This window comes from Cutaneotrichosporon oleaginosum (genome assembly GCF_008065305.1).
Source record: "Cutaneotrichosporon oleaginosum strain ATCC 20508 chromosome Unknown ATCC20508_contig02, whole genome shotgun sequence".
NCBI classification, from domain to species: domain Eukaryota; kingdom Fungi; phylum Basidiomycota; class Tremellomycetes; order Trichosporonales; family Trichosporonaceae; genus Cutaneotrichosporon; species Cutaneotrichosporon oleaginosum.
The window spans coordinates 344,732-356,913 of NW_027072171.1; the positions used below are offsets into that span (position 1 = coordinate 344,732).

At 61.6% G+C, this 12,182-nt stretch overlaps 7 protein-coding genes across 7 annotated transcripts; 5 read left to right on the forward strand and 2 right to left on the reverse strand.

Annotated features, from left to right (window-relative positions):
* Window positions 1–92: 92 nt before the first annotated feature.
* On the forward strand, window positions 93–660 carry COLE_01827 (uncharacterized protein; the record flags this gene model as incomplete). Its single annotated transcript, XM_018425384.1, has 3 exons — window positions 93–232; window positions 269–369; window positions 413–660. 3 exons carry the CDS (start codon window positions 93–95, stop codon window positions 658–660), a joined length of 489 nt encoding a protein of 162 aa, XP_018278735.1.
* Window positions 661–764: 104 nt separating this feature from the next.
* Window positions 765–1,373, reverse strand: COLE_01828 (uncharacterized protein; the record flags this gene model as incomplete). Its single annotated transcript, XM_018426682.2, has 3 exons — window positions 765–1,021; window positions 1,054–1,178; window positions 1,210–1,373. The coding sequence occupies 3 exons, from the start codon at window positions 1,371–1,373 to the stop codon at window positions 765–767; spliced, it is 546 nt and encodes a 181-aa protein (XP_018278736.1).
* Window positions 1,374–1,790: 417 nt separating this feature from the next.
* On the forward strand, window positions 1,791–2,602 carry COLE_01829 (uncharacterized protein; the record flags this gene model as incomplete). The annotated part of the gene is made up of 3 exons (XM_018426683.2): window positions 1,791–1,955; window positions 2,042–2,404; window positions 2,435–2,602. The coding sequence occupies 3 exons, from the start codon at window positions 1,791–1,793 to the stop codon at window positions 2,600–2,602; spliced, it is 696 nt and encodes a 231-aa protein (XP_018278737.1).
* Window positions 2,603–2,778: 176 nt separating this feature from the next.
* On the reverse strand, window positions 2,779–3,552 carry COLE_01830 (uncharacterized protein; the record flags this gene model as incomplete). Its single annotated transcript, XM_018427536.2, has 2 exons — window positions 2,779–3,462; window positions 3,499–3,552. The coding sequence occupies 2 exons, from the start codon at window positions 3,550–3,552 to the stop codon at window positions 2,779–2,781; spliced, it is 738 nt and encodes a 245-aa protein (XP_018278738.1).
* A 3,578-nt stretch (window positions 3,553–7,130) lies between these two features.
* On the forward strand, window positions 7,131–7,637 carry COLE_01831 (uncharacterized protein; the record flags this gene model as incomplete). Its single annotated transcript, XM_018426009.2, has 3 exons — window positions 7,131–7,164; window positions 7,198–7,528; window positions 7,565–7,637. 3 exons carry the CDS (start codon window positions 7,131–7,133, stop codon window positions 7,635–7,637), a joined length of 438 nt encoding a protein of 145 aa, XP_018278739.1.
* Window positions 7,638–8,665: 1,028 nt separating this feature from the next.
* On the forward strand, window positions 8,666–10,317 carry COLE_01832 (uncharacterized protein; the record flags this gene model as incomplete). Its single annotated transcript, XM_018423194.2, has 4 exons — window positions 8,666–8,839; window positions 8,876–9,068; window positions 9,101–9,212; window positions 9,300–10,317. The coding sequence occupies 4 exons, from the start codon at window positions 8,666–8,668 to the stop codon at window positions 10,315–10,317; spliced, it is 1,497 nt and encodes a 498-aa protein (XP_018278740.1).
* A 353-nt stretch (window positions 10,318–10,670) lies between these two features.
* COLE_01833 (uncharacterized protein) lies at window positions 10,671–11,595 on the forward strand (the record flags this gene model as incomplete). Its single annotated transcript, XM_018423195.2, has 3 exons — window positions 10,671–10,869; window positions 11,079–11,247; window positions 11,445–11,595. The coding sequence occupies 3 exons, from the start codon at window positions 10,671–10,673 to the stop codon at window positions 11,593–11,595; spliced, it is 519 nt and encodes a 172-aa protein (XP_018278741.1).
* Between the last annotated feature and the right edge of the window lie 587 nt (window positions 11,596–12,182).

The following is a 12,182-nucleotide window of genomic DNA, read 5'->3' on the forward strand; positions in this document are numbered from 1 at the left end:
GTCTTGCAACTCTACCAGCTCTTGCCCCATCCCAACTGCACTCGCCGCCTCCTGCTCCAAACCTCGGGCCCCGCTCCTCCCACCCTTCCAACATGCTCCTCTGGACGCTCCTCACGCTCGCCGCCGGCGTGGCCGCCACCCGCGTACACCCCGGCCACCGCCGCGACAAGTGCCTTGACGTAGTGGGGACGAGCGAGGCCTCGGAGGTCCACATCAGCATGCTCGTGACATTGTGCGTTCCGCCCCGCCCCGTCTCCGCTAACATCAGCAACGATTGCGCGGATACGTCGACGCAGAAATGGGAAGTGTGGCGGGGCACGACGTTCATCCGGCTGAGCGGCACCGAGTGGTGCGTCGACGTCGGCACGCGTAAGTCGGCCCCGGGGACGCATGAGAAGGCAGCTGACGTGAGACCGCCGCGGGCCCACGCCGGGCTGGAACCCGAGCAACGGCGAGGGCGCCAAGCTCTACCCGTGTGGCCAGATCATCCGCGAGGCCGGAAAGACGTTTGAGTTCCGACGCAACAAGTTCTCCGTAAGGGAGAAGGCCCTCGGCGACTTCTGCCTCGACCTGCGCGACGGTAACCTCGGCCCTGACAACCGGCTCCAGATGTGGCAGTGCTTCAAGCACAACCCGAACCAGGTGTTCTCGATCTCGTAGGGAGGCGCCGCACCAAGCCATGACAGGTGACAGGACACTAGTTTGATAGGACAATGCATATTGATTCCGCGTTGGCCGCCTGGCCTTGTCTCTGCGCCCGCCTCTCACGCCCCCTCCGACTCCAGATCTCCCCACGCCGCCTTGCGCACCTCAAAGTCCTTCTCCCAGCCTTTGACGTGCCGCACCGCGCCGACGGTATGGTCCTTGAAGCTGAGACGGAACCGCGTGTCGTCGAGCAAGATGAAGCTCGCGTGCGTGCGCGTATCATCGAGCCAGTCGAGTTCCCACGTATCCGCTGCGCCGGGCAGCGTCGCATCGCACTCAGCCAACTCGACCGTGCGGATCCGCCCGCTCTCCGTCGCTGCGTTAGACCCATCCCGCCGCCAGACCCACCGAGGTGTGAGCGCAGACACAAGTTCGTGTCCGGCACGAAGAGCTTCCAGAGCCACGCGCCGCTGACGGGCTGCACGGCCCACACGCCGTCGTCGGCCGGCGGGGCGTCGCCATCCACTACCGCGCTGCTGTTAGTGCGAAGACAGAGGGACGCACAGCTTAGCCTTCGCGCCGCGCTCGATCTTGTCGACTGCGAGGTAGCAGGTCTTGCCGTCGCCGTCTTGGCCTAGGAGGTGCCAGGTGCGCTGCGGCGCGCGGGTCACGGGCGAGAGCGCGCTGAGGAGCGCGAGCGCTTGTGTAGCCCAGGAAGGGATGTACATCGTGGTGAGTGACGAGGATGGTGGAGAATGGTTCGAAGTCGGGAGCTCACGTGCCATAATATTCCTTGGCGACGGGAGAGCGAGTGGGTGCGGGGAATGGTGGCTCCGCAAGCCGCCACCCACATTCTGCCTGAATCAGACTTTGTGTCGATCTGACATCTGACGATCGTGGAATAGAAGCGATCAGCGGCTTCCAGACTGATCTGCACGTCCTACAACGCTTCGGCGCGACCAGATACTTGATTGTACGCATCGTCCCTGCGATCGCGGAGCCGAGAGGTCAACGGAACAAGCGCACGCGTCCGACGTCGGTCCAGGTGGCGATCGCCGAACTCCGTCGGGTAGGCCCTAACCGGCGCCCACCACTTCATAACTCGACTAAACGCACGACTTCTCTCGCTTCTCTCATCAACCACCATGACACCCTCTATCACAGTCCACTTCCTCACTCTGCCGGGCACGCGCGTCGACCGCATCTTCTGGGTCCTCGAGGAGCTTGGGATCGAGTACGGCACGCGCTGCCACGTGCCGGGCAAGGGCGGCATCCCGCAGTCGCTCAAGGACGTGACCAAGTTGGGCAAGGTACGCGCCCCTCCGTCGCCTGCGCCCTCCGCACCCTCTCCTCCTTCCCATTCGCCCTCCGCGCCCGCAGCTCGCGCTAACCCCAGTCGCCCGTGATCGAGATCGACGGGCGCATCGCGTCCGAGACCGGCTCGATCATCCACAACCTGCTGGCGGCACACCCGGCGCCGGGGATCGAGAGCTCGCCCTCCAACGACAGCTACTTCTGGAGCCACTTCAGCGAGGGCACAATGATGCTGCACCTGCAGCCGTCGCGCGTGCTGGGCATGATGGACGGGGCGATGGACCGGCGCCTGTCAAAGGAGGGCGCCGCGGGCGCCCACGCGCTCTACAAGCTCTTCAACGACAACTGGGTCACGCGCAACGTGCAGGCGCAGCTGGATTTCGTGGAGGACTTCTTGAGCCGCAACGAGAACTTCTCGGGCAGCGACAAGCTCGGCGAGGGCGATGTGCGTGTGCCAAGGACCCGCTGACGCCAGTTCATGATGGCTTATCCGCTCAACACGCTCGCGTATGGGATGCGCGCGGGCGACTTCAAGATCGGGCCTGCGAGCAAGAAGTGGCTCGATCGCATGCGTGCCCGGCCTGCGTGGTCGCGTGGCCTGAAACGTATGGCTGAGGCGCAGAAGGCGCAGGCGAAGCTCTAGGGCTGGAGACTATGCATTCACACGCAGTACAACAAGGCGGAAATTGAATCGGGCAGCGGGCGGCGGAAGGGCGGACGGCGGAAGGGCAGACAGCGGACGGGCAGACAGGCAGACAGGTGGGTGAGCGGACGGGCGGACGAGCGGACAAGCGGCAGGCGGTCAGGCGAGATGATACCTCAGTTGCGAACGGGAATCTGGCTCTGGTTCTGGTGCGGATTGGGGTGGTGCTGGTTAGGCATGGGATGGGGATAGCGCGTATTGAGACGCGGGTCGTAGAAGCGGCGATCACGGTCTGGCGCCATGTGGAACGGGAAAGTCCCCTCGACAGCCGACGCCGGGAAGGGGGCGTACATCCGCCGCGCCCCCAATACGTGTGGCATAAAGGGCGGAGGGTGCATGGCGAAAGGATATGCTGGGGAGTGGTACGAGGGCGAGATGGGGAGTGGTGCAGTATGCACTAATGGCGCTGGCCCTGGTGCGACGTGTGCGGCGAGGTTGAGTGCGGGCGGACGAATGCGCTCTGGACGCACGAGCGGCGCCGAGTGGGGCGCGGGCGGGCGGCGCATAGAAGTCTGGCTGCGGGCTCTGCCGCGCGCCGTGGGACGGCGGTCGCGCCCGCTCTGTTCGTCGTCGAGGCCGCGGAACAGCATGTCGTATATGGGTCCAAGGTAGTGCCGGACTAGCGGGGCGGGGAGGAATTCGTCGCGCCGTTCTGGAGGGGGAAGGGGGGGCGGGAGGAACAGCATGCCGAACGCGGCGCGGTAGGGGTGTTCGTCGGAGAGCTTGGGCAGTGGGACCCGGCGGGATGTGACCCACCCGAAGGGGGGTTCACGATCGCTGGGAGCAGACGAGGGCGAGGGCTGCGGTTAGCGGTTGTCGCGATGGGCGAGGCGTACGCTCGTAGGTGAAAGCCAGCTGGTCATTGCGAAGTGGGGGAGAGCGATGAGCATGGGGAGGGTGGGGGAGGGGAGTGGGCTGTGAGGGTGAAGATGATGAGGAGGGAGAACGAGAGAGTGATGAGTGGAGGCGGAAAGACAATGTAGCACGAGGAAATGTCAGTGATTTTGCGGAGGTCCGAGTGGCGCCTGTGGCGGGCCAAGGGATGGGATGTGCGGGGGTGGCGGCGATGAGCGGGGTATGAGTTTCACATCAATCACCACGCGGATATCCTTGTCGCGTGTCCGTGATCCGTGTCAGCGTCAGCGTCATGCTGCTCATGCTGTGCACTGCAGTGGGTGAGTGGGAGTGTATTAGCGTGCGTATGAGTGTGAAAAGATGCACAGCTGCTGAAAAGAACGGAGGAGGAACGAGTGTGATGCTGCTCGTGTGCGAACATGCGGCAACAATGACGGTGCTTTCCAGCGCCGATGACCGAGTGGTTAAAGGTGCCGGCCTTAAGATCGTGAGCTTGAGATCCGGTGGCGCGAGCCTTCCTGGGTTCGAACCCCAGTCGGCGCATGCTCTTTTGTGTGCTCATCATCTCAGAAGAAGGGCTTTGACACCATCAGTGCTCAGCATGATCATTGTGGGAGAGTGGAGCAGCATAAGGATAAGCGGGGCAAGAGGGGCGGGCGTGGGGCAAGGTGGCGCGCTTTGGCCGCCTGCGCTGATTGGACACGCAAATAGGGGCTGACGCGACAGAGAATGTGAGAGGGGAGACGATGGTGCGTCATCTGGTGGGAGCGAGTTGAGTTGGAGTGTTGAAAGCGATGCTGTGCGCGGTGCATGAAGTGTGGGAAGAGGAAAAGTGTTTGCCTCATGCTGGAGGAGGATAATCGGAAGGGGGTCATCGGTGAATTTCCCTTTATGGGTGGTTCAAGGAGTTCTGGTGGGAGTCTGTTTCTTGGAGTGCAATGCTCATCCTGCATAGACCCCAATGTTGGATGGCAAGGAGAATGGGTACGGCCTGTCCACTGTCGTCGGGTGGCAGGCTAGAGTTGTGCAAGTGATCTCACTATTGCTTCAGTTGCTCTCCCCCCCCAGCAACAGCCCATGCATTCCGCTCATGGCGTCCATCGGCACTTTGAGCAGAGAACACACTCCAAGAGAGCTGTCCGTGGCCGATTGCAGCAACCCGTCAGGCTTCGGTTTTGCCCTCCCCATGGGGCTCCCCCCTCCTCCGCTTACACCATCAAAAGAGCTGTGCTCATCGACAACTGCATGACTCGAACATGCGCTCCCGAAGGAAATTGATCGATGCTGTAAGACATTCGAGTCAATCGCGTTAACCACTCCGCCAAGTTGCCGCTGAAGAGCGAGGGGAAAGGGATGCATAAGGCCTGCGGACGCTCTCAGCCCCAGTCGCAGAGGTCGGCGCCGCGGCTATCAACCCCACAACAGCAAACTTGCTCGGAAAAAGAAAGATCGCTCCGTCATGTAGGTGAAGGCGGGCGCCATGCATCCTGTGAATATTGCCCACGCCCCCCCTTACAAATGAGGCATTCCGCTACTCTCCTCTCCATGTGCCGGCTCTCTGTCTCTCGCCTAACGTCCAAAGCCGCGCCTCAAATAGCCCTCACCCGGGTCTCAGTCGCGCCTTAGGGCGGAGTGCTTCCCGAAAGATAGTCATCCGTTACTCGGAGCAAGCAAGGTAAAACTTCGCGCGGAGTCAAGCATCTCGTCACGAGGAGGAAGTCAGTCTCCGCACTTCTCACCCCTTCCAAAAGTAGGACGAGTAACACCGGTACGGCAAGCCACATCATGAGTGGGACATCTGCTGACGGCACACTGCCTGTCAAGCTGGCCATGGTTGTGGCATGAGAAGACGTGTTTCCCCTTGACAACCTCCCATCCGCAGCTGCCCTCCCGCTGCCCCTTGGTAGACATTCGTTCCTCCCTTCCGCCGTATCCACTTCCTTCCGCCTCATTCTTCTCGAGACAGCCCGCCCTCAGCCTCGCGAGCCGCCTCCAGTCATCCCTCATTGCCTTCGCACAGCACCAGTCCAGGCCTTTGCGTTCCGGGAGTACCGCCACTGGCCTCGTGGGAGGGCAGCGTGAGACATGCTATCAGCAAAAAGCGGCATGAGATCTGTTTCTCGCGCCCAGATTTATGTTTCTTGCTCGAGAAGCAGCCAACGAGAGTCGCCTATCTGTTCGAGCGGAGTGGGACCGCGACCGCCTCAACCAGAGATCTGATCCAGACTCGTCTGGCCAGTTCCCATGTTCTGACACTTCAGAGTGCTGTGTCCTACGGAGGTTTGATGGCGATACGCCACATAACCGTGCGCCACATAGTTAAACGTCACATGATGCAGCAAGCCATGTAAGCATACCGTGAGCGTCGAGGCAACTTGCAAATGTTCCAGAAACACTCCTGAACGGCCAAGCTGTTGCACTGCCAGGGTGTTGCCGCGGCTGCCCGGACGCGAGTAAGCTTGCCGGTTAAGCATCTAGAGTGTCGCATCTAGGCTGTGCCTCTTTGGTGCAGGGCGCTGCTAGTGTCTCAGTAATGTTCTCAGCTGCGAAATTCTCGTGGGTGCAGTTTGAGCTGTCTGCTCCTCATCTGATTGTTGAGTGTTCAACAGCAGCGGAATCGCCAGCATATAAAAGGGCAGCGCGGACGAGGGTGTCGACACAACGACAATGGACGACTTCTTCAATTACGACGAGGAACCCTCCGTGGAGCCTGCCGACGTCGTCAACCTCGCCGTAGATGCCGCCACTGCATATCCGGAGCCAGCATACTCGTACAGCACGCAACCGATGTCTCACAAGCCGACGCTTTCGCCGCAGGTTAGCAAGCCGTCGTACGCGGCAACCGCAAGCTTGTGTCCCGCCAGGCCAGGTGGTCACGAGCCCCAGTCGCGCCCCGGGCTGGTGGGAGTCCTAATAGCGATATGCTTCTTTCCCTGCGGGCTTGTCGCGTGCGTCCAGATGAGGAGGGGGCTAACGTTAGACTGTGCATCGACGAGGAGCGCAAATGCAAGCACTGCGGCTATCTGATAGAAGAGGCGTGTTGCGGGTGCTAGACCCTTGGGTGCAAGGCCTCAGGTGCTCGATCCTCGCGCGGGTTCTGTTGGGTATTCAACGAGCCAGTGGGATGAGGTAGACCGATGCAACGCACTCTCGTGGCCCGTTGTCCTGCTATGTTCGATAGGCAGACATTGGACGGCCCAAAAGCACAGGGCCTGCTGTATCGAACGCGACGCACAGGCAGAAGTGATTGACGGCAGCAGGGTTTGGTTGGAAACAACAAGGGCCTGGGCACTGCACTGCCTGCGGCAATTAAGCATCCGAAGTTAAACTTTTCATGGGTGCAGCTTGCTCAGGATGGCGGTGTGAGTCCCTGGTTTTGCATGTTTCGTTGTCCTGGGCGCGACGCGGTGGCCAGCGGAGGCATAGCGAGACGTTTCACTGCTGTGTCCCAGCTGCCTCTCAGCTGCTTCCCGGATGCCTCTCAGCTGCTTCCCGGAAGTCTCTCAACTGCTTTCCAGCTGCCTCCGCCTCTGCCAGGTTATAAAGACGCGTCAGGTCCTGTTGTAGTTCTCATGCACTCTCCTCCCCATCTATCAACCTCACGAACTTTACTATGTCCGAGAAGCAGCAGCAGCAGCAGGTCTACAGTGAGTCCTCCTTCACTCTTTGGCTAACCACAGCCCCCGTCCCCGCTAACGGCGGCTGGCACCCCTCCCACACTCCTGCCGACAACCAGCCGCTGAACACGTTCGCCCCGGCCCCGGCGTATGGCACAGCCCCGATGCAGCCCACGCCGACGCAGGACGTCAAGGCTCTCCCCCCTCTTGAGCGGGGACACTCCGGCCAGCCTGGCCAGCCGGGGCAGCCGGGTCAGATCGCGCCGGGACAGGCGGGCCAGATGGCGTCGCTCCAAGTCTGCCCCGTCACCGGCGGCTCGCACGTCGAGAAGCGGCGGCCCGGCGTCATCGGTCTCATCATCGGCATCTGCTTCTGCCCGCTCGGGTGTATTGCGTGAGTTGCGGGAATGATGGGAAGAGCTGACGCCAGCATCATCTTCGACCAGGAGCGCAAGTGCAGGGAGTGCGGGTACGTGATGGAGGAGGCTTGGGGCGGCTGCTGAGCGTTCGGGTCCGTAGACTGCAGGAATGGTTCCGACAATGCAGAGTATGGCGCCAAGGCGTCGACATAAAGGCAGTGTACGTGACAGGGGAGACCCGGCGCGGGTACCTGGCGTCGCGTTCCAGCAGGAACCAGTCAGCTGTGTCTGTGAAAGAGTTCTGGGCGAGGCAGTGCGCGATGTGAGTCAGGACAGCCAAGCCGCCGGTGCCTTTGCCACTGATTCATCATGGAGAGGAGCATTCCGGCACCCCCGCCACCACAACCGCCTGGCGTCTCTCTCAGCCACCGCGTCAAGAGCCCGAAGACGATGCGATTAATACGCCACACGAATAGTGGAGACGAATATCTCCGAGACCTAAACGGCAAAATTGCGATTGGTGAGTCCAGATGCATGCTACGGGCTGGCTTAATCTTCTCTGCTCCGTGGCAGTATTCTACACGCCCCTTGTCCGGTGAACTGTTCCGGGCATGACTCACAGCCTGTGAACCCGAGGTGGTTGAGACGTACTAGAGTCACAGTGTTGTGTGTGACGCCTAGGCAGAGCGCCAGATCGCATTCTTTCAAGTCAAGTAGGCAGAGAACCACAAGTGCGGTGAAAGTGATAAGCATTCAATAGCAGGACTTGCGATGTCGAGACCCCGCCGATCGACTGATGGGCTTATCGTTGATCTGTCTCACAATATGACTGCAGCCGTACCACCGCGAGGCCGATGCACCACGAGTGTATAGGAACGGAACGCACGCGGATGAGCGATGGAGCGCGCTGCTTGCCACTTAGCGAGGGTGTATGCGTCACGTCGGGTGGCAATCAAAGTCAAGAGGGCCGATCGCGTTCGGAATGGTGAAGCGATAGGGCGGGCCAATCGGCGATCGGCGACTTGGGCGCCTCGGCCAAGTCCGCTTGGACGCCGGGTTGGGTGGCGCGACACGCATCGTCTGCCCGCTATCAACGCTCACATCATCGCTTACTCCTCCTCTCTTCGCACTATCACCTTCAGCCCAACCCGCCCTTGGATCGCAAGTACACAATGGGCGCTGCACCGTCCAAGCCCACCCCCAGCACGACGCGCGATCTCGACGAGAAGGCAGTGTATCTTGACGCCGCCCGTCGCCAGGCCGCCAACGCTGAGCCGCTCGGCGAGGCAATGGACGCGAGTCTGAGCGCCAACACAGTCGCGGCCTGGGACAAGGAGCTCGAAGATGTATGTCCCCTTCTCTCCTGGCCCCGCTGACACCAGGACCCGACGTTTAAGCTCGCACGGCTGGTGCTTGCGTCGTCCGATCCCATCGTGTCGCTCAAGAACCGCGCCGCCGAGGCCGCCGACGAGAAGATCTTCAATGTCAACCTCAAAGGCGTTAACGACAAGGGCGACTACCCCGGTCCAGTGACAAACCAGGCGAGCAGCGGACGCTGCTGGCTGTTTGCCACCAGTGCGTAGACGATCAGAAGGGGCTGATGGCAGCCAACGTGCTGCGGTACAATGTCGTCGAGACGGCTAAGCTTGGCGAGTTCCAGCTCTCTCAGAGCTATCTTTTCTTTCACGACAAGATGGAGAAGGCCAACTACTATCTTGAGTGAGTGTGGTAGCGATAAGCATACCGGCTTGCTCGATTCAGCCGCGTTGCTGTATTTTTGGCCCTCGAACCAGCGACTGATCCCAGGAATATGATCGAGCTCGTCGACGAGCCCCTCGAGGGCCGTCTGGTCTCTTTCCTGAACTCGGCGCCGGTCGGCGATGGCGGGCAGTGGGACATGGCGTACAACCTTGTGGCCAAGTACGGTGTTATCCCGCAGACGCTATACCCCGACTCGTTTAGCGCAACGTCAAGCTCGCGCATGGGCTGGCTCCTGACCGCCAAGTTGCGAGAGTACGCGTTCGCGCTGCGCGCTGCCGCGCGCCCGAAGGAGGGCGAGGCGGCGTCGCTCCAGACCCTTCGCGCCATGAAGGCCAAATACATGCGCGAAATCTACCGCACGCTGTGCACGACCCTGGGCACGCCGCCGCGCCCCGACGAGGAGTTCACGTGGGAGTACTACGACGCGGACAAGAAGTACCATTCGTGGAGCGGGACGCCGCGCGAGTTCTACGCCAAGTTCTGCGTGCGCAAGGGCATGGATCCAAAGGACAGCTTCTCGCTCATCAACGACCCGCGCAACCCGTACGAGAAGCACTACACCGTCAAGCGGCTGGGCAACGTCCTCGAGGCTGGGCGGGTCAAGTACGTCAACGCGCCGATCGAGGTCCTCGAAGACGCCGTGATTGCGGGAATCAAGGCCAACACGCCGCTCTTCTACGGCTGCGACGTCGGCAAGTTCAGTAACGGCACCAAGGGGATCATGGACACGGCGATCTACGACATCCCCACTGCGTACGGCTACGCGTACGGCATGGACAAGGCGCAGCGCCTCGTCTCCGGCGAAAGCGCGGCCACGCACGCCATGGTCATCACCGCCGTGCATGTCGGCAAAGACGGGCGGCCGGTGCGTTACAAGGTCGAGAACTCGTGGAGCAACACCAGCGGCAAGAAGGGCTGGTGGATGATGAGCGCCGAGTGGTTCCGCGAGTTCGTGTACCAGGTCGTCGTGCCACGATCCATCGTGGATAAGAAGTGGGCGGCCGTGCTCGAGCAGAAGCCGATCGAGTTTGAGCCTTGGGACCCGATGGGTGCGCTCGCGTGAGGTTAGCGAGGTGAGGTGCGGAATGAGCGTCGGGTATCGTAAGGAGACAATCAGAACATGAGATGGATAGAATTGTTGCTTGTGCATGTGGCCTTGCGGCCCGCCTGTTTGCCCGCTGTAAGTCTTCGTGCTGCTGCAGTTCTCGCTTCATCGTCTAGGCTGCGTTGGCTACGACAAAAGCGCTCGACGGGCTCAGGCGGGCGCTGACGCGAACGCGGCGATCGGTCCCGGCCGGCTATCCACGGGCCGGGCGGTGGTGCCCGCGTCGCTTCGCCAGATCGCCAGCTGGACATTTATGACCGCATTCCACTCTCCGCACATCTCTCCTCGTCTTATCTCACACCATCCTAACAATGCCCGACATGGTCCCGTTTGACGGCGAGGCCGCCGAGATGGCGGTCGGCTTTCTGCAGCGCACGCCCTTCGCGTCGTCCCTGCACCACGCGCCCAAGCCTGAGGTCATGGACCCGCTGCCGCCCATCAACAAGCGCGGCGGGCGGACAGTCGGGCCGGACGGCTGGCGGACGGTATACTCTGTGGTCGTCACGGAGGGTGAGTGCGGCGAAGCGGGTAGAGGGGCACTGGGGACTGAGATGCGGGATGAGTGGAAGGAGAGTGGCGGGAGGAGTGAGCACCGAGGACCGAGGACCGAGGGCGAGAGCGCGCAATTCAGTAGAGCCGAGGCGCGTACAGCCGAGGGCGCGGACCATCTATTCTTTACCAAGCTGGCAACACCCTTGCTGCATCTCGGCTGACATCAGACATGTGCAACCCGCTCGGCAACCTGCACGGCGGCGCTGCGGCAACTCTCATCGACACCGTGACCAGCGCCTCGAACGCGCTGCTGGGCACCGAAAGCTTCTGGGGCCCGCCTATGCTCTCGGGAGTTACCCTCACTCTCGACATGCTCTACTACAACGCGTGTCCGGTGTGAGTGTATTGCGACGTGGCGGCAACCAAACCGAGGGTGAAGCCGACGGAGATGTCGAGGCCGAACCTGAGTCGGAGGCTGTGGCTCAGTAACCGTGGCCGGGCACGCCAGCCCCGCGAGGATTCTGTCTGCCGATGGCCGGCTTCACCAGCGGAAGCGATATAAGAGTTCAAACGTGCAGAATCGCTGATGTCAGCGGGACCAAGGCCAAGCTCACTGTTACGGTCGAGCACATCGGCGGATCGCTCGCCAACCTTCGCGGCGAGCTGACCGATTGGGAGACGGGCAAGCGCTTCGCGTCCGGCACTCACGTCAAGACGTGGCGCGACCTGCGGTCAAAGTTGTAGGGTGTAGGTCGGAGGTTGTAGAAGGATTGGGCATGCATCCATTGATACCGGCGATCGCCGGACCGGGTACCAACCGATCATGCCGAAGACATCGCTTGTCACCCGGGCGCCTTCTTGACTAACTCTTGGACTCGGCGACTCTTGAACTCCTTGACTCTTTATATCTTGGGCTCTTCGATCTCGGACTTTTGGTATCTCGGTCTCACGTATCTACTCTCGTCACTGTCCTTTCGCCCCTCTCCGTCCCCCCCTTTTCCCCAGCTCGCCGTTTCCTCCACGGGTCTCCGCCCCCACTCCGCCCCGCAACTGCCCACCATGCCCGAGATGGTCCCCTATGACGGTGCCGCCCTGGAGGCCACAAACCGCCTGCTGGGCAACGTCTCCTTCGCCAGCAACCTGCACCATGGTGTGAAGCCGGAGACGATGGACCCCATCCCGCCCGTGAACGCGAAGGGTGGGCGCACGATCCCCGCGGACGGCTGGCGCACCATCTACAGCCTGGTCGTGACAGAGGGTGAGTTGTGCACGGACGCGCTCACGCAGACATGTGCAACCCCCTCGGCAACCTCCACGGCGGCGCGGCGGCG